The sequence below is a fragment of the Epinephelus lanceolatus genome, chromosome 16 (genome assembly GCF_041903045.1).
Source record: "Epinephelus lanceolatus isolate andai-2023 chromosome 16, ASM4190304v1, whole genome shotgun sequence".
NCBI classification, from domain to species: Eukaryota; Metazoa; Chordata; class Actinopteri; order Perciformes; family Serranidae; genus Epinephelus; species Epinephelus lanceolatus.
The window spans coordinates 17,238,310-17,263,878 of record NC_135749.1 but is presented as its reverse complement, the minus strand read 5'-3'; the positions used below and the strand labels follow the sequence as shown (position 1 = coordinate 17,263,878).

The 25,569-nt window shown below is 41.5% G+C and overlaps 2 protein-coding genes across 2 annotated transcripts; one reads left to right on the top strand and one right to left on the bottom strand.

Moving 5' to 3' along the window:
• Window positions 1-2,596: 2,596 nt before the first annotated feature.
• fkbp9 (FKBP prolyl isomerase 9) lies at window positions 2,597-17,128 on the bottom strand. Its single transcript, XM_033636207.2, has 10 exons — window positions 16,808-17,128; window positions 14,657-14,802; window positions 10,850-11,039; window positions 10,612-10,757; window positions 8,587-8,776; window positions 7,473-7,618; window positions 5,703-5,892; window positions 5,354-5,499; window positions 4,642-4,805; window positions 2,597-4,533 (listed from the first exon to the last, which is right to left on the bottom strand). Exons 1-10 carry the CDS (start codon window positions 17,008-17,010, stop codon window positions 4,354-4,356), a joined length of 1,701 nt encoding a protein of 566 aa, XP_033492098.1. The 5' UTR covers window positions 17,011-17,128; the 3' UTR covers window positions 2,597-4,353.
• An 866-nt stretch (window positions 17,129-17,994) lies between these two features.
• crtap (cartilage associated protein) lies at window positions 17,995-25,388 on the top strand. The gene is made up of 7 exons (XM_033636577.2): window positions 17,995-18,579; window positions 20,786-20,935; window positions 21,457-21,628; window positions 21,777-21,905; window positions 22,008-22,153; window positions 24,384-24,467; window positions 24,995-25,388. The coding sequence occupies exons 1-7, from the start codon at window positions 18,118-18,120 to the stop codon at window positions 25,073-25,075; spliced, it is 1,224 nt and encodes a 407-aa protein (XP_033492468.1). The 5' UTR covers window positions 17,995-18,117; the 3' UTR covers window positions 25,076-25,388.
• Window positions 25,389-25,569: the final 181 nt, after the last annotated feature.

Here is a 25,569-nt window from a genome sequence, read left to right as displayed (position 1 = left end):
CACGAGTGCATTAAAGTGACTCCTCCCTCCTCTCACCTCTTACCTCATTCTTCCGGCTGAGGGGTCAGTCACCCTGCTGTAGGAGGCATGCTACTCCACTACATTATGATGCATTATTATGAATTAAGATAAGACCTTATTGATCCCCAGCATGGTAAAATAAAATGTTGAGTGTGTCAGGGGCGTTTCTAGGATTTGAGGACATTGGGGGTCTTTGCCCGGACTTTTTTTATTTATTTTTTCTTTGAACAACCTAGGATTTAGGCCCTCTTTAGATGACAACGGTTTCTCTAAAAACGGAAAAATCTGTCCTTTGCGTTTTAATAACCTTCCGCGTTTATATGACGACGTTTTTGAAATGATCCCCGTTCACACGGAGCCACAAAATCTACTGGAAACGCTGTAGTATGCACACCAGGCCAATGGGTGGCAGTGTAAATTTGCAAAGCAACACCACGGCATGACGCCACACGCCTGTGCTGAAGCGCCTTCCTCTACAACGCGGTGATTACAAACCAAAACAAAGAAGACACAATGGCGAAAGCATGCACAGATAACTTTGTCTGGATGGACGACGAGGTGGAGTTGCTACAGTAACAGATCTACACTTCACTTCAAATCAACAGGGTGAGCAGCACAAACAGAGCTCGGCATTGTTGTTGTGACGGTTGGAATGCCTAGTGACTGGAACCGTAATGCGTATGTGTGAAAGTCTCCGTTTTCAGAGGAACTGCATATTGCAAGTTTACATGACAACAGAGACACTGCCATTTCCAAAAAGTTGCACTCTGGAACCCGTTTCAAAATGTTGCGTTTTCAGGCACCCAAAACACCGCTGTCGTGTAAACGATTGGCCAAAACGCAACTAAAGTTTACCGTTTTCAGTTGAAATCGTTGTTATATAAATGGGGCCTTATACTTCTGCATCGACTCAACGCCATACCCTACACCGTGGCCTGATGTGCACCTCCCCAGAAATGTAACAATAGCCCCTTTTACACTGCCAGATTTTCCGCTAATGTTGGGCCGTTTTGCTGGCCAGCTGCGAGCATTTAGACACACAGAGGCAGAATGGCGAGTTGATCCGAGGCGCCCAATTTTCCATCTCGTAGAGTAGTCATATTGGTGGGCCTTGAATGTGAACATATGTTTTTTCTTAGGTCAAAGGTTAAAAGCCAGGTCAGAGGTTAAAAGCTAGATTAAGCTTTATAGGCTAGATGTTTTAATGTATGTAGCCTTAGGTGATGTCTGACTGACCACCTGGACAGGGATGCCTCTCTGTCTAGGAGTAGGTTGGGTTTTGGAGATAAGAAATCATATATAAGGAGAGTAGTTTGGGCCGAAGAGAGAGAGATCTCACATTCAGCACCAGAGACTCTCAGATTCGGCGGGTTTTTGACACTGTTCTTTTTGTAATAAAGTCTTTTTAATATACAAGTGAAGACGTGTCAGAGGTGGTCACTTCTTTTCATCAACACATCAAGAAACAACACTGCCAATGCTGAAAAAAGACTGATTGGGCTTTCCTGCAAATTTGCACAATTCCTGTTTAAAAAGGGGTTATGTGTCACTGCAACTCCTGTTTATTTTTGTAAGCTGAAACCATTTCCCTCAGTGGAAACAGAGCTTTTATTTACTTTAATTTCACAGATAAGGGACAATACATTGTGAATAAAGCCCCCACTAAAAACAATTTAAGTCTTGTTAGTGATTTATCCTGACTTCATATGAACAGAGGAAGTCTCTGCTTGTTGCTAGGCTAATTTATACAATGTAAAATGCCATAGGCTTGTGCTAATAAGGTTAGCATGTTATATTTGTTTGGAAAACGTGTTCAGTATGACAGTTGCTTTGTCGTTTGAACCTTGTGAGTTGTAATGAAGCCAAATTTTGTACATTAACTTTGTTAAATGTTGCTGTTGTCCCTGGCCTCTATGAGGGTAGGACAAGTCCGCTAACCGCTAGGCTAACTTATACAATGTAAATATAATACATGCTAATAACGTTAGCATGTTGAATTTGTGGGGAAAATGTGTCCAGATAAAGACAAGTGTTTGTCTGTGAATGTTGCAAATTATAGTGAAGCCAATTTGTGTACTTGTGTTTGAAATTGTCTCTATTAAGCCATGTTTAATGTGTGTTTTGAATCAACTAAACTTTACTTTAAATAGACATTTTGTGAGTGAAGTAACGTTATTCCTTTAAAAATCCAAATTGGCATTGCCAAAAATCTCGTTCCCTCATTCCACAATGAAGAGAAAAGCACACAAAGAAACCATCTATATTAGGGCTGCAATTACCAACTATTCAGTATAACACCAAAATCTCTGACTCTGAAGTTGTCATCGATCGAGCTGCATTGTGAGTAGTGTAGGCGCGAGGCTTCAACAAGAAAGACAAATGTGTGGAATAAAAAAAATGACATCTCTGGTTCTGCTGCATCAATTTCGATATTTTTTTAAAAACCCTGTCCATCCTGAGTCTGACGATGTTACAGGAGTGTGATGCTAAAATAATTGGAGTGGTCAAGCGTGGCCAAAGCAAACAGGATGACTCGTTCAAATCCAAGGCAGGACAAACGAAATGCAGGCATATATTTAGGTCAGGGGATTTAATCATTAAACTTTTTGTTGACATTGTCATCATTAAGCCTCAGTATTCTCCTGAATAAAAAAGTAAAACAAAAATAACATTCATACACAATTCTCTCACTCACTCTCTCTCTCTCACACAGGTAAACAAACAAGTGATGAAACAACTAGATGACCGAAAGTGATTGCAACCCCAGGGTCTCAAATCACAGGCCATTATTAAGGGGATTTCTGCCACACACATAGACGTCACCACTCTGCGCATACACAATCAGCCCTATAAAAGCAGTTTCAGCGTTATCTTGGGTGGTTTGAACAGCAGAAGACACAGAAGGCACCCTGACATTTAAAGGTAAAACAGTGAAAGGTGTCAGCTGTAAACTGTGTAAATAAAATGTCATTCTTAGTTGAAGGTCTCACTTAAAATAATCACTTTTTTTTAAATCAATACACAAGTTGTAACTCTCAGAAACAACTTCCCTCTATCACAGCATATGACAGTGAATGATGGCCGACTCATTGCTCCTGGAAGACTGTCAGATATTTCAGAGATGAGCTGATACCCAGTGAAAAGAAAACAACCACAAAATGTTAACAACAATAAATGTCACGAGGGAGTGATGAATAAAGAGATGGTGGAGTGAGGCATTAATTTGTTCTTACACACACGAGTGCTTTTGTACCCTTCAAATAAAAAAAGTCACATAAAACAAGGCAACAACTTGATGGGAGAGGAGGTAAAAAAGGTCATTCGCTGTCATCGTAGACCCTGTTTTCTTCCCAGTATTTAGATCTCAAAATAATCTCACTCCTAAATCACCCTCTTTCTTCTTCTCAGACTCATTTGGCTCCTAAAGGCATAGTTCAGTTTTTTTTGAAATGGGGTTGTATGAGGGACTTACCCATAGTCAGTGCCCCCAGTTTGGAGAAGCAGACAGCACCACCCCAAAAGATAAGCGAAGTATTGCAGTAGATGGGGGCAGCAGTAAAACATATTTTTTATTACTTTATCTTGCCTTCAAACAAGTGATAAACTGAAGCCGTCACACTGCTCTCTTCACAGCCAGACTCCATTGACAAAAACAGTAATTTTACATCGTATATATAATATATATAAATGTATACTTTCCATGCCCATGAAGCTTCTTTGAAATTGAAATTAAAATAGTTTGTTGGTGTTATTGCATGATTTTGGTGTTTTGATGGGTTCGTACAGATTCACCAAGGTCTATAACACAAACAAACTAACCGATCAAGGCAGCGACAGACCAGCAACTCCCATCCTATGTTAAATGAGATAAAATTACTGTTTTTGTCAATGGAGTCTGGTGGCTTTGAAGAGAGAAATAAAACAGGGGGGGGGGGTTCACATAGTCCTCATTTAGGCGACTAAAATATGTTTTCTTGCTGCACCTGTCCACAGCAATGCATTGCTTAGCTTCTGTGGAAGTATCCCTGTCTGCTTCTCCAAACTGGGAGCGTGCCCACTGACAGCTACTCTATGTAACACACTAACTATGGATAGGTGCCTCATACAACCCCACTTCAAAAAATCTGAACTATCCCTCTAAAGGACAAGACGCCCTTTGACCATCATCTAAATCTTCAAAATAAAAATAAAACAAAATCTCTCTTGCTTCACACCCACTCACTTTACACACACAACCCCATCATTTTCTACTCTACCACCCACATATGTATAACAACCCCGCTGTCTGGCCCTTCAGCCTTCACCCTGATCTGAGTTTTACACTCAGCCCCGTCATAGCTCATCGTGAGTGGCGGCTTCATCTGCTTTTAGTTTGAACTCTGCCTCTGTGATCTTTCCGTCTCCATTACGGTCCTGGTTGGAGAACATGTTTTCGATGATGCGATAAGGATCGAAGCCGGGAGCCAGGCGGCCTTTACCCTCGCTCACCTGCTTCATGATGTAGTCAGTAAACTGTGGAAACCAAGGAGAGAGTGAATTAAGGATACACGCACAGTAGCAAAAAGGGAAATGTCTCAGATGTTTCAGATATAACAGTAACAGCAGGTTATTATCACACACCTCAGAGGGCTCCACCTGCTTGTCCTTATCTGTGTCCATCTCAGTGAAGAGGTCGGGTGATACATCCTCATTCCAGATGAACATGTAGCCTTCAGGGAGTCCTTCCTCCATCTCTACAAGCTCGATGTCAAACACCAGCACAGCACTCCCTGGAACTTCCCCAGCTACACACACACACACACACACACACACACACAACATTAGCTGTTGTAGTGGTACAGCTCAGACTCAGTGGAGCCAAAGAAAGACTATGTGGAGGAACTTTCCTTCATACTGGTAAGTGACTGACTGGAAATGGTAAAACAGCTCCTTGCCTTGCACACAGGTCACATTCATGGACTGTATAATAAAGATGGAGGACATGACAGCTCCCCAAAAGTGAAGCCAAAACATCTCAATCACCCCCTGATGGCTGGCTGCAGTATAGGTCATAAACTCTGCCATATCATGGACCAAACTAAAAACTCAAAGTGCACATCAAATAAAGCAATCACTCTGTCTCCTAATGCCATCGACAGCGGAAAATGGTATCCTGTATCCTGGATACTATGGCCTCATTTTTGTGCAGCGGGAGGAAGTGGAGACGTGTTGTCCATCTTTATATACAGTCATTGGTCACATGCACAAAAAGCTGAATCTTACTACCCCTCATCGGAAAGACCACAACATATATGCTCCATTATTACTACAAGTGTGCTTGTGTGTGACTTACTGACTCCTCTCTCCCCATAGCCCAGGTGAGGAGGAATGACAAGGTGTCTTCTCTCTCCTACACACATGTCCATCAGTCCATCCTCCATCCCTGGGACTATCTGGTTGGCTCCCAGGACGATGTTGTATGTCTTTCCATAATTATACCTGAAACAAATTGAGTTGGAATGAAATAGAGAAATAAATAATTGTATGTTTAGTTTTCCCCGACAGTCGTCCCTCTGTTACATTTCCAACCATGCTGTTTATACACGTCCTTCACACACAGGACTGTCAACACTTGTCTCTCATGGTTTCTCAGTTTTCTAAGACTTGTTAAATCAGGAGGCGTCTCACAGAAACTCACTTACGTGGAGTCGATGGATGAGCCGTCCATCAGAGAGGCATTGTAGTGATACTTGACAAAGTCTCCCTTCTTGGTTTGCTTATCACACTCATCTGGCATGTAAATTACGGTCACCACAGTGCTGTCTGATGGGTTGTGGAAGTCGATGATGTGAACGTCAAACACCAACACAGCTGAGCCAGGGATCTTAGAGCCTGAGAGAGAGAGATATGGTAACAAGAAAAAAAAAAAAAGAACCAATATTAAAGGAATACTAGTCCATACCCATTGAGTGCACAGTTTCACATGGTGTGTATTTGGGATACAGGTCATAGGAAATTGCAGATTAAATAGTCAACTGAACCCATTAAGAAGAGCAATGTATTCAGACAGAGTTTTTGTGAACTTGATAGTACGATTGCTTTATTGAAAGTACAGTAGTACCATTGCCAATAGTGGGATAGTTAGTGGGCTAAAACTGTACATTAGTAGTTGAGGTAGCTCGTTGAAAGGCAGATAGTTAAAGTGTTTATGTTGTATTGACTTAAAAGTGGGGCGCACTGGTAGAATTACTGACTGACTGACAGAATGACACACTGACAGTTTCCGTGATTATGTACAGCATACCATACCATGACTTAGTCATACCAAGAATCAGAAAAAAAAAACCCAACATCCAGCCACAGGGGGAGCCACAGCGATCGGTCGCATTTTAGCCATTTTTAAGCATTTTTCTGTTGTTATAGCGCCACCTTGTTGCCAATTAGAGTTAAATTCCTCCAGTCACCTTGAGGCGTCCTGTTCTACATATCTACCAAGTTTAGTAAAAATCGATATGGCAGTTAGGCCTAGATAAGAAATTAGCTCTCTAGTGCCCCCATTTTGTTTGATGGGGTCAATAATGGAGGGGTCCCCTCAGATTATGTGTGGTCATATGCCTACAAAGTTGCGTGGTGATCGGTGAAACCCTTGAGATGTTATCCACCTTTATGTGATGAGCCACGCCCTCCACAATATTCATTGCCTTATAGAAGCTCAGTTTTAGTAAGTTTTCCAACTTTTGCCAAGAGGGAACTTTAGATATTGGTCCCTAGATTATGTTCACCGAGTTTCATGCAGATCAGTCAAACTTCCTAGGAAGAGCTCGATTTTAAGTGTTTTTCAAAAAATTCAAAATGGCGGAAAATCTATATAACCGGAAGTTATGGGTTCTTGAGGCAAATTTGTTCCTCATGAGGAGAAGCATCTCTGTGCAAAGTTTCATGTCTCTACGACATAAGGGGCATGACATATGCCCATTCAAAGTTTGCAATTTCAATCGGTTGCTATAGCGCCCCCCCTTTTGGAGTGCAAGGCTTACTTATGAATGGACAAGTTAGGCTAATTTTAGTTGGCCCAAGGTCAAGTTAAATGTGTCAAGGCACCATTTTAGGTAACAGTATACATGCCACCAGTGACAGTTTCAGCAAATATGATTTTTTTCATAGAAGTTACCAACTACATCTTTAGGAAGTACTCTTGGGAAGTTTGTGAGGGACTGGTCCCCAATAGCAATATACCTAAAAGAGGAACTCATTAAGGGTACTAAGTATGAGGGTAACAGACAGATAACAGAGTAAGTGCATGTAAACCACATTTTGTGAACTCGCCTGGTTGTGACTACTGCTCTTGCTCACTTTTATTGTTTTGTTTATGTGTTTGTTCTTATTTTGTAGTTTTCATTTTGTCTTAATTGTAGGTCTATGTATTGTATTATTTCATTAGTGTTCAAAATTAAAAAAATGTTGAAACACACCTGTGCCCTCCTCTCCATAGCCGAGATGTGGGGGGATGATGACGGTGCGCCTCTCTCCGACACAGACTCCAATCAGACCTTCATCCATGCCGGCAATCACGTAGCCTTGTCCCACATAGGTGTCATAGGTGCGATTACGAGAGTAGCTGTGGAACAGAAAATATTATTTTAAGTATTTTTACACCGACCCATGGAAAAACAAAAACACAGTCATTCTGGGAACTAAATATAAAGTGAGTTGTTATTTGATCACACATAAAGGGCTTTAGGCAGTGAAAAACCAAATGACACACAACTGCCTAAAAGAGTGGACTATAGGACACAAAATAAGTCTAATCAAGGGAAATGATTTCGAGAACATCTTACCAATAAAACCGCTGTGCATGAGTTGCAGGAAGCAGTTGGAGGATGCATTTGTGGTTTTCGCTGATGCAAACATTCAGTGCCGTGACATTTTAGAAAACCTCAAATGTCTGGCATAAGTATTTGCATGTAGAGATGTGCAGCAGGATGCTAATATGGTGGCTTTTCGTAAGTCCATGATGTCTGTATAGAATTTCTTAACAAAAGCTACATGGTCTAACCTGCACGGCTGCACATGATGAGAACTTACTGAGCTGTTCATTGTCAAAGCAGATGTTTCAAGCAACGTTCCTCAAAAAGAGAACTCTGTCAGCTTCACAGAGATTTTCTAAAGCTATAACCAGAAATAAATAAAACATATTTGCAACACTTTTTTGTTTTCTACATGTACTGGAAAAGATCTTTATATTACAGCCTAGAATATTTAATTGAAGACATTAATTTTTCTAGTTTAATTTTAGACTTTGTTTTCAATCTTCTCGGATATAAAGACACTTGTCAGCTGACCAGAAATTTACCACATGAACCAATCCTCTGTTGTGGCAGCACTAAAAAAGAGAAGTTAAACAACTTTTTACTGGATGCAACACTTTTTAAAGCGTACAGGAAATGGCGTTTAAGTTTCGATTCCTCTCTCAATATGTCTTCAGTACACAGGGTGATGCTGCCACCCTGAGGCCACTTGAGGAATAACATTTATGTCTGTTTCTAATAAGATTTACTATGAGCTTTATTTAACTCTGACACACACCTGGAATCAAAAAATGTTCCATCAAGGAGGCTGCCGTTGTAGTGGTAGCGTACAAAGTCTCCAGCGACGGTCTTCCTCGTGCAGGGCTCGGGTACCACCTGATTGGTCACTGTGATCCCATCTCTGGGGTTGTGGAGGTCCAGAAGTACGACATCAAACACAAGAGATGCCTGTCCTGGGATGTCGCTACCTGGAGAGAGGAAGAAGAAAGGTTGAAGACAAGGAAGGAGGCAGGTACAGGGATGAGGAAGTACTGAAGTATTATTCCTCATACTACTTCTAATCATGACCAGGATCAATTCCACAACCAAGTTGGTGGAAAGTGGATTTAAAATGATTTTGTTAAACTATTTTTACAAGGTCAAGAATAAACTTTTAGTAGAAACAATGATAATGTAACATGAACATGACAATATTTATTGTTACAAATGTCTGGCATTAAATGGAGGCCTAATTTAAAAGTTAGAAATGTTGGTCAGACTGGATGCGATTATATTTCACATATTTCAGTGTACTGTTTAGCTGTAAAATGAGAACGTTGGTCAGGCCGGTGGGCAGTACATGGTACTCATTTAACCGTCTCCAACAGGGTGGCTGGGTCACAAACTTTCTTGTTTTACAGCCAAACAGTACACTAAAATATGTCTGAACAAATCTGAAGCAAGAAATAAGCAATGCAGTAACAGAATCTTGATTCATATTTGATCAGAGCTGCCTAGTTTGACAATTTGGCCGCAGTTCACCAGCAGTGATTGACATGATTCACAGCTGCCTTAGAGAATCCTCCGCTCTGATTGGTTGTTTTTGTTCACGCGTGGTAAGGCCATGAAAAGCACTCCAAGGCAACAGACTAGGCAGAAGAGTATGGTTTTGTAATTTTAGTGATCTGTGTGATTTCAGTGACAGTTTCAGAAAATTTAACAAAATATTATTTTTAAATAAAAGTCATCAACTACAGCTTTAACAATGCTACATGCCCTGAAAGTGAAATGTCAGCATTACTTTTTTCCAATTAACTTCAGTTTCACTTTTTAATGAACTTGTTTTAACCAATAATTACAAATTTTAAAAGCATTCCTGATTTTTGGAAATTTAATCTACTATTATTACTCTGTTGTTAAAATGCCATTACATTTAGTAAAGTGTGCACTGTGACTTGTTTAGGACTCAAAACTTGTCAGTCTTGACTTGACTTGGGATTTGAGTGCAAAGACTTACTTGTGACTTGCAAAGAAATGACTTGGTCCTATATGTGCTTGTAAGTAAACATGGCAAAAAGTAAAGGAATAATTTAATATTTGGCGAGATAGGTTTACTCCCTTGATGTCAGACAGATAAATGAGTATGTGAGAAGGCCAGTGCCTCTCTTAGATCTGTAAACATGTCAAACAACTCGCAGGTAGTTAGCTTAACGTAGCACAATGACTGAAAACACAGGGAAACAGTTAGCCACTTCCTGATTTCTCTGCTGCGTTTCCTGTCTGGTGAGCAATAAGGAAATTGGAATTGAGGAACTGAACTAGCTGTCACTCAATTTAGATAAGTTAAACTGTATTTGGCTAAAAAATGATGACACAATTAATCAAATTTGTCAAAGTCCAAACTAAAAGGACTTCAAAAGTTGCAGTGTTTGCAAAGACATTGATCAGGGCTGGTGTTTTGGGAAAAGAAGGACTGACACTGAGAGGTTACAACAAGATGAGATGTGTAGTTTCACTGCAAATGTGTGTGATGTACTGCCACCTCATGTTCCAAGTGTGCAACTACAGCACCTGATAATTTCCATTGTAACAACAATTCTCTTATCATTAAGGGTCACTTACAGGAATGTGATCAGACTTTAACGATAGTGAACACAAAAATCAAAAAATACATACATTTCCTCTTTTTTTTGGTGTGAGTTGCTGAGTGTTGGAGATATCGGCTGTAGAGATGTCTGCCTTCTCTCCAATATAATGGAACTAAATGGCAATGAACTGTGCCTTTAAGGAAACAAATGAATGTAAAGGAATTGTAAGTAATCACCGTCTCCATTCTCTCCATATCCAAGTGATGGTGGCATAGTGATGATGCGTCTCTCTCCAACACACATCCCCAGAAGGCCCTGATCCATACCAGCGATCAGCCACCCGATCCCAACGTATGTGTCATAGGTACGCATGCGGGTGTGGCTACAGCAAAGGGTGGAGGAGAGATGTTACATATACAGTATATATGTGTAAGTGTATTTAATGTGATTGAGGGGTTAATATACAGAACAAACCTGGAATCAAACAGTGTCCCGTCCAGCAGTGTGCCGTTATAGTGGTAGCGAACGTAGTCAGACACCTCCACTTTTCTGGAGCAGGTGGGGGGGGTGTGGTAGGTTTTGATCTGGACGCCATCCTCTGGGTTCCACACGTCAAGGAGCAGGACATCAAAGTGGAGGATGGAGTCAGGGGGGATGATGTCACCTGAGGAGGAGAGGAAAAAAGGTCATTCAACTTCAAACAGCAAACAGGACTCGCTGATCTCACTCACGTGTTTAATCACTCTCACACTGGGTCTTGATAACATGACCTGAAGTCATGTTACCAAATCTCAAGATCATTACTGCCTACTCTTCTCTGTGAGCCTTGCAAGTAGGTGAAGCCAAAACCAAAAACATTTAGATAAAAGAGAGTCAGTGCTTTGGATGTGACATAGCTAGGAAGATGCGCATTAAACTGCTGCATCAAAAAGGCAAATTTACATCAGTGATTTATTTTCTCAAGATGTTGTGTGCTGGTCCTGCGTCTGTTCAGAGATCTACGGCATTTTGAAATATGGGTGTTTTATTTTGAATTAAAATAAAAATACTAATACTTATTACATATTACTTATTAACACTTATGCACTCACTTTTGGAGACTTCTAAGGTTTTGAAAGTCAGCAAAGTTTGTGTGACTTTTACCTGAGATTACTATTAAAGGAATACCTCACCAAATGATCAATTCTCTTTCAGTTAATCAAGAAAGGACGGAGGAGAGATCCGCACACCAATACAACAGCAGCAAACGTTTCAGTCCTTGATTATCGTCAGCACTGATGATAGTCAAAGACTAAAAGATTTGCTGCTGATTTTATTCACTTTTTATTATTTTTTGCCCTTTGAGCAACTTTTTTGTGCACGGAAGTTCTTAATAAATTGACAATTCTTTTGCATTCATCTCAGCCTGTGAACCTTTTTTGTGGCTGTCCAGCCCAGTTGTATTGGTCCTCACTTGGCTGTCCATTGTACCGTTGCACCCATGATTAACTTTTTTGCTGCCCTAAGTAGGTGCAGTTTCACAGCAGCCCTAAGACTACTTAAGTGATTCACCCTGTCTTCAGCAAACATGTAAAATGAAGAGACAATGTTGTTTAATTGACTTATTCTAAACTCACAAAGGACAGCAAAAGGAGTAACTTATTTCCATATCAATATAACAAACTATCTGGTCTTAAAGGGATAGTGCACCCAAAAATGAAAATTTACCCTCACCCATATGCCGATGGAGGCTCAGGAGAAGTTTTAGAGTCCTCACAACACTTGCGGAGATCCAAGGGGAGAGTAGCAACACAACTCCACCTAATGGAGGCTTACGGCGCCCCAGATTCAAACGTCCCAAAACACATAACTGAAACCACAAAATATCTCCATACTGCTCGTCCGTGATCCAAGTGTCCTGAAGCCCCGACATAAGAAGTTGTTTTTAGCCTCATTGTAGCCTGTAGCTCTGACTGCCTCTCTGTGCACCGCGCTCACGTGTGCGAGCTTGTGCGAGACAGTGAGACATGGACACCGCGTTCATGTGTGTTCACGTTTTCACTGGTCTCCCCTCGCTGGACACTTGGATCACTACGGACAAGCAGTATGGCGATATTTTGTGGTTTCAATTATGTGTTTTTGGACGTTTGAATCTGGGGCGCCGTAAGCCTCCATTAGGTGCAGTTGTGCTGCTACCCCCTCTCCCCTTGGATCTCCCCAAGTGTTGTGAGGACTCTAAAACTTCACCTGAGCCTCCATCGGCATAATGGCTATATTTTCACTTTTGGGTGCACTATCCCTTTAAGTCTGTACAGAACAAGTACAACTATTTAGAGTGGCACTGAAAATAATATACATAGGTTAAATACTTCACCCACAAAACAATCCCTCCTATATCAGTTACTCACCTTGTGTTACATTGAATGTGTGAAGAAAACTGTGATGAAACAGTGAATGAAGAATCCGAAACAGAGGAAATTCTTGATGAATAGAAGTCATAGAGCCGCGTTTTAACAACAGCAAAATTACATCAAAACACATGTTTACAAACTCTCACACAACTCGTGCAGTATAATCCAAGTCTCATTTTTTCAGTGGAATGCTCAGTGCTTCTAATTAAAACACGCACTACTCATCCATGCGTGAGACTGTTTATGCAGAAGTGTTTTAAGTAGTAGTTTTAGGGAAAATGCACGTGTTTCAGAGGTACTGAGTTATACAGTTGGATAAATGGAACTTGGATTACACTGCACAATTTGTGTGAGAGTTCATAAAGATAGAATTAAGATAGTTTGCTGTTGTTAGACGCGGACTCCTATGACTCCTATTCATCAGGAATTTTCTCCATTTTTGGATTCTTCGTTCACCGTAGGGGCATATGAGAAAAACCAAGTGTTCATCATGAATTCAAAGTAACATGGGGTGAGTGATGTGCAAATTACCTTTTGAGGGGTGATATAGTTTCTGTGAGAAATGCTCATCAGACTGACTAAATATATGATTTATATATGATTTATCATAGAATTGGATATGACAAGACTTTTTTTTTTCTTCAGTCATTTTTGGGGCAGTCTACAATATATCATGTTAAAAGCAGAGATGCAAAGATTGGTCACTAATTAATAAGTATTTTCCTGAAAACAAAGATGCAGCCTTAAAAATAACTGTGTAATCATGCAAAGTAAAGTACTCTTCATTTCATTAACCCCCCCCCCAGTCCCAAAAACAGGACATGACCCTGGTGCCCTCAGCTACAGCCTGAACAGCAGTAACTGATCAGTCCGTCCACTCGCCAACATTTATTTTGGTGAGTGCAACATCTCAACCAGCTGTGCTTTAAACATTATCATGACTCATTGCCTTTTGAGCCTTTATTAACTCAACAAGTGCACAGGAAACATGGACAAGAGGGTGAAGGGGAAGGTATGTGGGAGTTAGGTGCAGGAGGGGTGCAAGGAGCGTGTGGGTGGCAGCCGTTACATCTTTACTAGTAATGAGCTGGCAGGCCTCTTTCTGGTTTAAATCTCTCTCTGACTATTCCTAAACCTCACCTCTCTGTTTTCTCTCTCTCTGATGTTCCTTCTGATACAGCCTCGTTGTGGAGGATGCAGCCGCAGCTTCTACCTGTCCACACATGCCCCCCTCTGTCTCCCATTATCTAACTATTTCATGCACACACTAATACATACACTGACACGCCAGTCTCTACATGTAAACAGAGCCTCCACATTCTTCCTCTCATCACTGCGATCATCCTTACGTATATATATATATACATATATATATATATATACACATTTTCTGCAAGACACAGCCTCTACGATGCCCACAGTGGCCCAGATTTATTTATGTTTTTACACAGATCAAGTTCTAGAAAGTTTGACAGCCTGCTGCTGATGCTCAACCATCTGTGGCGCAGTCACCGACAGCTGAAAAGTCTTGATCCAAAGCAGCTTCCTGGTTTGTGATGTCCCTCTGACATCATTCAACATGGACGCTCGGGGGCAGCCCACTTCCTCTCTGCTTTGGTCGACTCTAGTACAACACAATGCAGCACTTTCTGCAAAGCCTAATATCTGTCCCTTATGCTCCTGCCAATCTCCGACCAAATTCCCTCATTATTATAGTGAGCGGTGCCAACCGTGTGCTCACTCATCTGTGTATTTATAATGACTCCCCAGTGGAATAAACACCGGCCCGTCCTCTAACTTGGTGGAGAACATGTTATATACTGTCCTGACTGACCTGGAACAATCAGCCAGGACAGGGACGTGCTCAAGTGACAGGAGGTTTAAAACACACCGTATCCCTTTTTTCCGTATGCGAGGTGAGGTGGGATCTTGACCAGGCGTCTCTCGTTGACACACATCCCCACCAGAGCTTTGTCCATCCCTTCGATCAGCTGCTTCTTGCCCACAAACACGTTGTAGGTGCTGCCACGGTCGTAACTGAAACACAGAAGAACGTTACTTTTAAATACCTGTGAGGACAGGAATGACTGCATTACATTCATTCAGTGTTTACTCCAACTACAAATGTACTCATACCCTAAAACAAACACTACAAGCCCTAGCTAAAGGTTTTGTTCCAGTGAACACATGACTGCTTATTGTGGAAAAAACAACCTGTGAGGAACAATTAAATCACTCACCTTGCTTTAACAACTCAATCAGAAAAACTCACTTAGGCAAACTTTCACAATACGTCACACTGGCCGGTCAGGGTTCAGATTCATTCAGAGTAAATGCACCAGAATCTTATTGTGATGTCTCATGCAGGTTATACTTGTGTTTTTACACTGTCATTTTGTGCCTGAACTTGAGTTATTCAGGACATGAGATCTAAATTTCATCATCTTTAAAGCCTGTGATGGCTTAAGATTATGGATGGATTACTGAGAGGGCCTACCAGGCACAGGCCCAGGGGCCCAGAGTGTCAGGGACCCCCTCTGGCCCTCACCTGCAAAGTGTCACTTGAAGAGACATTTACAGATCAGGAAGTGACTCAAAATGACCACAAAGAACCATAAAACGACTACAAAGAGACACAAAACAGCCACAAAGAGACTCACAAGGCTACAATAAAAAAAGGAAAAGCAATCACACAGAGACATAAAATGACAGGAAAGAGACACAAAGAGACTGACGATGACTACAAAAAAAGGCAAAACGACCACACAGAGACTCAAAATGACCACAAGGAGACATAAAACAACTACAAGGAGACACAAAACAACCACAAAGAGACCCAAAGAGACTGACGGTGACTATGAAAAAAGGCAAAACAACCACACAGAGACACAAAATGACTACAAAGAGACAAAAAGACTACAAAGAGACAAAAGACAACTGCAATGAGACACAAAGAGACTGATGACAGCTACAAAAAAAGGGCAAAACAACTACAAAAAGACACAAAATGACCACAAAGAAACAAAAACACTACAAAGAGACAAAAAAACACCTGCAAAGAGACACAAGGAGACTGACGACGGCTACAAAAAAGGGCAAAACAACTACAAAGAGACACAAAGTGACAGCAAAGAGACACAAAGAGACTGACTGTGACTATGAAAAAAAGGCAAAACGACCACACAGAGAAACAAAGTGACAGCAAAGAGACACAAAAAGCCTACAAAGAGAGGCAAAGCAACTACATAAAGACACAAAATCACAAAGACATGCATAACAACTTGAAAGAAATGCAAAACAACAATAAAAAGAGGCTTAACAGCAACAAGGTCTGTATGTCTTGCTCCTGTGTAGGAGAGGTGGTGGGGCCCTCTGTATGTCTGTGCCCAGGGGCCCATTGTCTCAAAATCCGCCCATGATTACAACGCATCACACAGGTACATACAACCAGATTAAAATGTGTAAGATCTGTCTCCAAGAATATGTACAATGTCTCTGCAAGACCAGGCCACAGCATTAGCTCATACTGCAGGGCCCGCCTACTTTAACAGATCAAATTCTTTAACAAATGTGCAATTAATTAAATGACCAAAAAGTGAATCTGGGGCTTTTGGGGGCCCTTGGGGCTCTAGGGGCTCTGGGTACTACATTGTTACTACTTGCTACCAGATCAGTGGTTCCCAAAGTGGACTCCAGGGACCTTCAGAGGTCGTGGAGGGTCTTTGATGCACAGGTTTCAATGGATCCAGTGCTATCAAACAGGCTAATGTAAATCTAAAGGAAAATTCTCCATCTGGTCAAATTGAGGCCTTTTGTGTGATCAGTGTGGACATGAGAAGGGTTTGGAGCCCTTTCATGTAGCTTACATGGATCCAGAGCTCAATCATCCTGCCTGCCTGCCTGCCTGCGTGGCTCAATGGGACGACCCACTCAACGCGCACTTTTACGCATCACGCACGCTGTTCGCACCGTGAACCCGGTCTGCTCTGCACACTGAGACTCAAAAAAGTGATCATAAAAGCATTGTCTGCATCATACTCACCTCGAGTCGAACTTCTTGCCGTCCGGAAACACGCCGTTGTAGTGATACCTGACATAATCCCCCACTTTGACTGCGCGCACACACTCCTCTGGCACGAAAGTTTTCTCAATGAGGATGTCGTCTAACGGTACCGGAGGAGCGTTGCAGGCGGCGAACGCCACCAGAACCGACAGAAACAGCATCCCCTGCAAACACTGGTTCATTTTCTCTGCTGACAAACCTTCAGACGATGGAGATAACTGAGGTACGGCCTGTGTGAGTGTGTGCTGCCTCCCTGTTCTCCGGTACTTTGATTTCCTCTACTCAGACTTGGATAAGAAGTCCTGCCCCCGGTCCCAGCGCAGGAATTATCACATGTCAAGCTGCTTTTACAAGCACAACTTCCGGTTGAACTCTAAAGACAAAACGTCGACTGATGACCTTAATAGTATGTTTTGTCAATTACGCACAGATGTAAACTGCTGCAAAATAAATAACCAGATGTCTGTGTGAGACACGAGCAGATACAAACCCAGCTCAGACAGCCAACTGTACTATTATTTTGAAATTACAATCTACACTTCCTGTCTCATCCTGCGTCTTTTTGGCTGACTTGACGCACTATGGGATTGAATGGGATAGTTTTGGGCACCACGTATTGCTCTTGCGCAGTGCAGTCACTGAGATGTGTCAACGTGGTAACGTAGGGGTCTCACAGCTGCAAACACATCCCCCCCTCTGCACCCGTGTAAATCAGAATAATGCACACATCTGGATACACCTCTGGACTGCTGTCAAAGTGTGACAATGCGCATAAGTTTGCTTTTGCATGATGATGTGTCCACATAGATAGCTGTGTTGTTGGGGTGCAGGCCTGTGGAGACCACACAGGAATGTCTCTACGTGGCAGTGGGAGGGGGTGGGACACTTTCACCAGGGATTTAATTGGTGACCGACAGGAAACAAGTTTAAACTTTAAAGAGCAGTATTTCATGGAATATAATTTGTTAGTCCTGAAATATAAAATAACGGGCAAATACATTTGCTCTTTACCTAAAATACAGGAGAGTCTCCCACAGGTGTTATTTTATGGTTTATGAGCTCTGCTGCCTGTCAGGTTTTTACTTGCTCTGTAAAAGGACAAACAACAGCAGTGATTTACTTGTGTGATTCAGTGGGAGGAGCAGCTCCAGCAGCCCCCACCCGCTGCAGCGGCTGTTCCAGCCCTGCGCCCGGGGGTGGGGAGGCTTTTGTCCGGATACGTGGTGGAACTTGAGGCGGTCCCACGCACCCACTCCGGGATCATCCCAGCCCATCTCCCAAACTCAAAAATGGCACCCTCCACTTCTTCCCAGCTCTTCTCGGCGCTTTTAATCGTACTTTCCACCTCTGTGGTGAACTCTCAGTATGAAAAATACAGCTTCAGGAGTTTCCCCAGAAATGAGCTGATGCCCCTGGAGTCCGCGTACAAATACGCGCTGGACCAGTACACCGGAGAGAAGTGGAAGGAGACGGTGGAGTACATGGAGGTATCTCTGCGGCTGTACCGGTTGCTCCGGGACAGCGAGGCCTTCTGCAACCTCAACTGCAGCTCCGTCCGGCTGGACGACGAGCAGAAGTTTGCGGAGTTTCCAGAGCTGCGGGCGTTTGGGAACGTCATGAAGAGGGCGCAGTGCCTGAAGCGATGCAAACAGGGGCTGCCCGCTTTCAGGCAGACCATGCCCAGCCGGGACACCATAGATGAGTTTGAGAGGAGAGAGCCATACAGATACCTACAGTTCGCCTACTTCAAAGTAAGCAAATATGTGAAATATGTGGGGTCACCAGGGGGGTCAAAGGTCTCCAAACCCTGGACTTGTATGCGTTTAAATTTCTGTTTGACCTTATGACGATCCAATGCTAGTATAAGGTGATGGTTCTCAATGCATCCACAGTTTCTATTTAACGTCACTGCTTTTTTCCCTGAAACGTGTTCTGACGTCATCTACGGGTCTGTGCTGCAAGAGGTGCTGAACTTTTACCTGTCAGTGCTTCAGTCTTCTTGTTCTCCCTTTGAAGAAGCAAAATAATAAAGACACATAAGGACATTTTACTGGTCATTTCCTCCACAGGGGAACTAGTTTAAAATTTAGGTTATTACATTTTATTCACATGCAACATTCATACAGAGGGGTGACAAAATAAAAGAAACCTGAATACTTTTAACAAGCCGATTGACCTATTGTACAGAAACAACATTCATTTCTTATTATCTAAAATACAGTCTATGATTCACAGCTATTCAGAATTAATTTATTGGTTTTTAGTTGTAGTGTATCATATTGGTAAATGATAAATGGACTATAGTGCTTTTTTAGTCCTAGAAAACACCTAGAGGGCTTTGCGTCACCCATTAGCACACATTCACACACTGGTGCCGTCCATACAAGGCACCACCTGCCCCTCAGATAAACATTCAAACACACTCACACACCAGCAGCCACAGCAATCGGATTTGGTGTTCAGTGTCTTGCTCAAGGACACGTCAACATGTGGACACTCTAAACATGATAGGAGACCCTGTTTTGGTGCGATATGGCACCCATCTTTTAAAGGATACAGCAGCTTTGCCAAATAGTGCTATAGAACCATCAGAAACCATATAGCCCTATTTTGTTTGTAAATTTCTGAACTTGAGGGTGCTTGAATGATGTCATATAACACCATGGACGAGTCAATGTGCTTCTAAATGACACTTTTATTTTAAATAAGGGTGGTTAGTTTTAAAATGCTCACTGGGAAACATAGTATGCTACATTTTCAAACCTGAAGTAGTTTTGTGTACATGTAGGCACAAAGGTTCCAGTGCTTTAATGTGTGGAAATACACTGTTTATTTTTTAACTTCTTTTTATTTTCAACAAGTTAAATGGAGTCTCACAGTGCAGTCATTATGTTCACAGACACAGCCCATGCATAAAAGAGTCCATGGAGCTTGGGATCTTTTCAGTGTCCTTTTTTTTAATAAAGAATATTTTTTATTCAGTATTAACAGGATTGCACAAAGCATGTTCACAGCAGGTATTAAACTTAAAGCATATGTGTGATGGGGAACAAAACTTGACATCAAATCACAATCCTCGTACCCCATACCCAAACCCCTAATAACAGCCGGGATATCGTCAGTAGGACGGTCCTCCATCTCCTGAGTAGTGCAAAAAATTGAATACATTTTTTTAAAATGATAGATGCGCTGAAAGTCAGGCTCAATATTAAAAGAGAGGAGGAGGGATGTCTATGTAAAGGCAGGTTCAGAATGACGGCGTACTTTATCAGAGTGTGCACTGACAGAAAGCACCAAGACCAAGAAACAAACACAAAATCATTAGACTAACTGGCAACTCTGAAAGTGCTTCAGAAAGGGGCCCCAAACCTTTTGGAATTTTTCATTTGAGTTACTGTTTGAGTAGCGAATCTTTTCAAGATTTCAATGTCCATTTTTGATCGTCCACCATTTGATGGTCCATATTTGAATGTCTTAAAATGTCTAAATGGGAGGTCAAAGAGTCCAGTAGATAATTTAAAAAGGTATGAAATAAAAGGTGCCCATTTAGTTTGAAATATATCTGTTTTTAAGTGCAGTTATACTTTCCCTACAGAAAAAATCTTGTAGGCTGTTTTAATGTAGTGTTTTTATTCTTTCCCCAGTAAACTAAACTAACCTCAAGAACCAGTAAGGAAACCTCTGTAGAACATCACACGGACTTAAAGGGTTCTCGATTGGTTTCTCAGCTTAGTTTAGTTTAGTGTACCAGTAGAGAATCACCAAAGAACAATACAGGGGCTTAAAAAGTTCACTCTTCAATCCAAAAACCAAAGAACCGCAGAAGAACCTTCCCATTAGACAGCTGCTTTACCTCCTGAGCCACCGCCGCTCCAGTTTAGTGTTAGCATCTCATTTATATTATTTCCTCCACTGAGGAGCACAACAAACAATGTGTGTTTGTGTTATTTCCCCCAGTCCAACAATGTGGCCAAGGCAGTGTCTGCTGCCCACACCTTCCTGCTGAAACACCCAGACGATGAGATGATGCAGAGGAACATGGCCTACTACAAGAGTCTGCCCGGAGCTGATGAACACCTCAAAGACCTGGAGACTAAATCCTATGAGGTACACACATATACGTGCACACACAGGCTGCATACATGTGAAGAGTCACACCCAAACCCGCAGTCTTTGTGAACACACACACACACATATAAAAATCGTTCTATTATTGGCTCTGTGGGTGAGCTGATGTGGTAGCAGCCTGTGGTGAACCGGCCAGGCTCGCCACATCATGGGGCGATTCATTCAGACCAATGCTTCCCAAAATGGGGCCTTCAGTTGTCCCTGACAGGGCTGTCATGGCCCCAGTAGGAATGACAAAAAAACCTGAACTTGTTACAGTCGTTAACTATGAAATAAACACCTCAGTGATTTTAGAGTTTGACTGAACCAAAATGAACATGTATCTCTTCAGGAGTCTGCAGTGTAGACACTCGTCCCTGTCATCGCTCCATACAGACAATTAAATATAATTATATCATTAAAAATATCACTGACTTTAATAAGACATCCATGTGGAACACTCCAGTAATGAAATCATGCCCAGAATGAACATAATTTCCTTTGTTTGTGTGTCGCCGCAGACGCTGTTTGTGCGTGCAGTGCGGGCGTATAATGGAGAAAACTTCCGTACCTCGGTGTCAGACATGGAGCTGGCTCTGCGGGACTTCTTCAAGGTCTACGACGAGTGTTTGGCAGCATCCGAGGGCCCCAGAGACGTCAAAGACTTTAAAGACTTCTACCCCTCGATAGCTGGTCAGTTCACACCTGTCTCCTCTGCAGTACTTCAGCTCTGACTCTGTTCTTGTTGACCTGGTCGTCTATCACTGCGTTTCTGTTTTGTTAAATACCTGTTTTGCATCTGTCTTCTTTTTTCCATATTACTTTAATCCTCTCTCTACAGATCACTACATAGAGGTCCTCAACAGGAAAGTGAGCTGTGAAAGTGACCTGACGCCTGTCGTAGGAGGTTTCGTCGTCGAGAAGTTTGTGGCCACCATGTACCACTACCTGCAGTTTGCCTATTACAAATGTGAGTAGCATGTTGTTTCCCCAAGGTCCGCTGTGCTATGACTTTAATAAAGGAGGATCCCAGGTTTAAATTTAAATGCTGTGTTTTTGTTGTTGTTTTTAGTGAAGGACCTGAAGAACGCAGTACCATGTGCAGCCAGCTACGTGCTCTTTGACCCCAATGATGAAGTCATGAACAATAACGTGGCCTACTACAAGTTTCACAGAAAGCAGTGGGATCTGACAGAAGAGGACTTCCTCCCCAGATCAGTGAGACATTTTAACAAATACAAATCTTACTCACGCAGTCCCTGTCTTTAGTTTATAGATTAAACAAATGAGATACAACATGTTAAGAGAGCTTTCAGGTGGCTGGCAGGCAGATTTTGTTACATGGGCCTCTCTGTTATGCAGCAACATTTCTGTCCCCATGAATTACGTCCTCATATTTTCTATAAAATGTCTCAAATATTAATAACAAATGGCTTAAATTATAGATTAGTCTTTATCATATAAACACAGATAATGCATATCTGAATAAGGATATATGTTCTTTTACTCTACTGACCTTTCAGATAAATAAATTTTAAAAAACCTCCAAATATTCTTTTATTATTTTGTGGGGCATGTTAGACTCTCTATGATTTTTTTTTACCATTTTCAAAATTAACTGTGTCCCTGAGGTCATTTTCCAACTTGTTATTTTGTAGTTTCTCAACCTCCAAATAAGTAAATATATAATAGATTTATTTAGCCCAAAGTGCTTAACAAGATCAGATGAAAGTAAACAATGACAGTAAAAAAAAAATGGCAATAATAGCAATAGCAGTAAGTGAGATAAAACGAACAGGCAAAAAAAGAAAAAAGAAAAACAATTTGGCCAAAATGCAGCAAAACTAAAAAAAATACAACAATTACATTGAGACCATTTTCAGGAAATGAGGTATGTAAACTTCAGTAAACTTTCACTCATTTCTTTTTTTCTTGTTGTTAATTTTTCATGAAGTTAATCTGTTTGTCACACTCTTAAAGTTTAATCTTGTTGGGCTAAATTTTAAAGAAAGTTAGTCAATCCTTTTGACCGACTAACTCCAACTAAAAGTTTTAAAAGTTCTGTTTATATGTAGAGGGTTAGCTAGCTAAATCTGGATCCCTCACATAGCTAAGGCTAATTTCGCTTCAAATTTTCCACCCTGTTACACCTATAGACCCATATAAACCAGTCCACCCATAAAGATTATTGTAGTGGCTATTTTTAGTCTGCATAGCCGTCTTCATCTTAAATCACTTCTATAAATAACCACATCTTAGTGACAGCAGGAGATGGCTTCTACACGTTGAGTCAGCTTGGCAGCAACGGCAACATCCTAACGGTAGAGCAACTATGTTGCTACACCGATCTCATTTATTTTCTCAAGCTGAACATTTCACAATAAGGCTTCATTTCCTGTTCATTACATTTGTACGGTAGCCGCACAGGACCAATATAAAGATTCACAGAGATCAAATATACAGGAATTAAGTAACCTTGCACATTTATCAACCACTTGAACATTACAATAAAACATATTTCTCTCTGTGTGATAACAAGTCAATTAACAATAAAAGAAAGAGAAAAGAAACTTCTCACTGATAAATGGCGCTTACAATTATTATGTTAGTGCTTGAGATCAATATGTTTTCTTGACAGTTAAATGTGTTGCTTTTGTTATATAATACAAAAAAACATGAAGTTTTGAGGCTGAAATGTTGCTGCATAACAGGAATGACCCACATTTGGACAGAGCCATGCTAGCTGTTTCCCATTGTTTCCAGTCCTTATGCTAAGCTTACTGAACTGGCTGCTGGCTGTAGCCTTATATTTAACTGCCAGACATGTAGGCCAAGTGTTAGACTACATCTACAGTTAGAGGTGGCAAGAAAGTGTAGTATCTGACGTGCCAAGCAAATATTGCTTTAAGTGTTCAAATGGGTTTAACAGGTAACCTAAAGAGTCTTTTTGTCAGTTAGATGAGCAGATCGACACCACTGTCATGTCTGTACAGTGAATATAAAGCCACTATCCGCAGCCTGTTAGCTTAGCGTTACAAAAAGACTTGAAACAGAGGAGAGCAGCTAATCTGGCTGTGTCTGAGGGGAATTAAAAAGAAAAATTAGCCTTGAAAGCTCACTGATTAACATGTTAAATCTTGTTTTTTAATCTGTACAAAAACTGAAGCGTGAAAACAACAAATTGTGGTGTTGCTGTGTGTGTGTGCCTGTTTCCTGGCCAGGCGCAGACTTTGTGACAGAACAAGGGAAGCTGTTTATCTGTTTCCAGGCTCTTGTGTTAAACTGCTTCATATTTAAAGGACAGACATGAGAGTGCTATCAATCTTCACATGTAGCTCTGCATGAAAAGCATGTAGGCATATTTCCTTTGAGGTTCCCTGGACTAACTACATGTGAAATTGATTTAGCACTTCTTGGTTCCCTGTAACACACATTTCACCTGCTGTAGGAGGCACTGCGGTACTACAATCAGACCACCATGCAGCTACAGATGTTGGAGTTCGCCAGACAGCGCCTTGTGAGCGACGATGAGGTGCGTGCCTTTGTTTACACACTTCTGTGGGTTGCTGCATCACAGGATGCTTCGAGGCAGGAGGTTATCTACAGTCAAGTGATAGGAACATTACAGTCTATTCTTAAAAACAGACCTGCATGACTCCCATGGAAGCAGTCAGAGTTTGGATTAGGATTTGTTCTTGTGTAACTTATGGAAAAACCCTGGATTCTTCAGTCAGGTCACATGACGCCCTGCAGTACAATGTGGGCCCTGTGTTTATCAGGCTGCAATATGGCACACAGCCTTGGGGTGGCAGCATGACACTGGCATTTCTTTAAGTTGTTATGATGCAGCACAAGGACCGTGGCCATCAGGGCAACCCAACATAAGCCAGGATTACATGCTGTATGTGGTAAACACCATTCAGCTCTTGACGGTAATCTCTTTAGTAATGCCAGGTATGAGAAATCACAGATAGTACTGCAAGTGGGAGGATTTATGCTAATGCACTTCAAACAGACCCTCCTGAGTTGTTGTTTTTTCTTCCTCATGTGTGTCTGCAGGGAGATGTGATGGAGTTTATAGATGAGTTCCTGGACGACGACGATGATATGCCCAAATTGGAGTCTCCACCGAAAGACTGAAACAAAACAACAACCCCCAGTTTGTATTTATTGGGATTTGCAAAGGATTGGCCACTGTGTTGTTACCTGCAGATCCACATCCTGAATATGTTTTAATTTCCTATTTCATGCATTGAACATCCTGCTCAGTGATATGGACATACAGCACGGTGGTCTAAATGATTAAGAAACAATGATGATAATAGAGATAGAAATATTTTTACTCACTGTTTAATGGATCCGTTCCTCCACTGTGAATCATGTATACTGTCAGATACTGTCATTTTTTACAATGAAAGGAGAATAAAACTTGCCTAACATCGGCAAATAATCATTACAGTGTCCTTGTTATACTACAGTTGATTGTTTTGCTGATGTGGTCATTTGTGAATAATGCCCATTTTGTCTAGGGCTGCATCTGCTAGTATGTTTTTAACTAATATATTATTTGTTTGGTCTGTGGTGAAATATGCTCATCACAGTTCCCTAAAGTCCAAGTTCATGTCTTCTTTTTC

What these genes read in the sequence shown, in the direction of transcription:
- crtap (XM_033636577.2), top strand. Translation starts at nt 18,118, where the DNA reads ATGGCACCCTCCACTTCTTCCCAGCTCTTCTCGGCGCTTTTAATCGTA. An exon ending in GCAGTTTGCCTATTACAAAT is followed by an intron (nt 21,906 to 22,007) that starts GTGAGTAGCATG and finishes TGTTGTTTTTAG; the next exon opens with TGAAGGACCTGAAGAACGCA. An exon ending in GCCTTGTGAGCGACGATGAG is followed by an intron (nt 24,468 to 24,994) that starts GTGCGTGCCTTT and finishes GTGTGTCTGCAG; the next exon opens with GGAGATGTGATGGAGTTTAT.
- fkbp9 (XM_033636207.2), bottom strand. Translation starts at nt 17,010, where the DNA reads ATGAACCAGTGTTTGCAGGGGATGCTGTTTCTGTCGGTTCTGGTGGCG. An exon ending in GGAACATTTTTTGATTCCAG is followed by an intron (nt 7,619 to 8,586) that starts GTGTGTGTCAGA and finishes TCTGTTCCACAG; the next exon opens with CTACTCTCGTAATCGCACCT. An exon ending in CTATGGAGAGGAGGGCACAG is followed by an intron (nt 5,893 to 7,472) that starts GTGTGTTTCAAC and finishes TCTCTCTCTCAG; the next exon opens with GCTCTAAGATCCCTGGCTCA.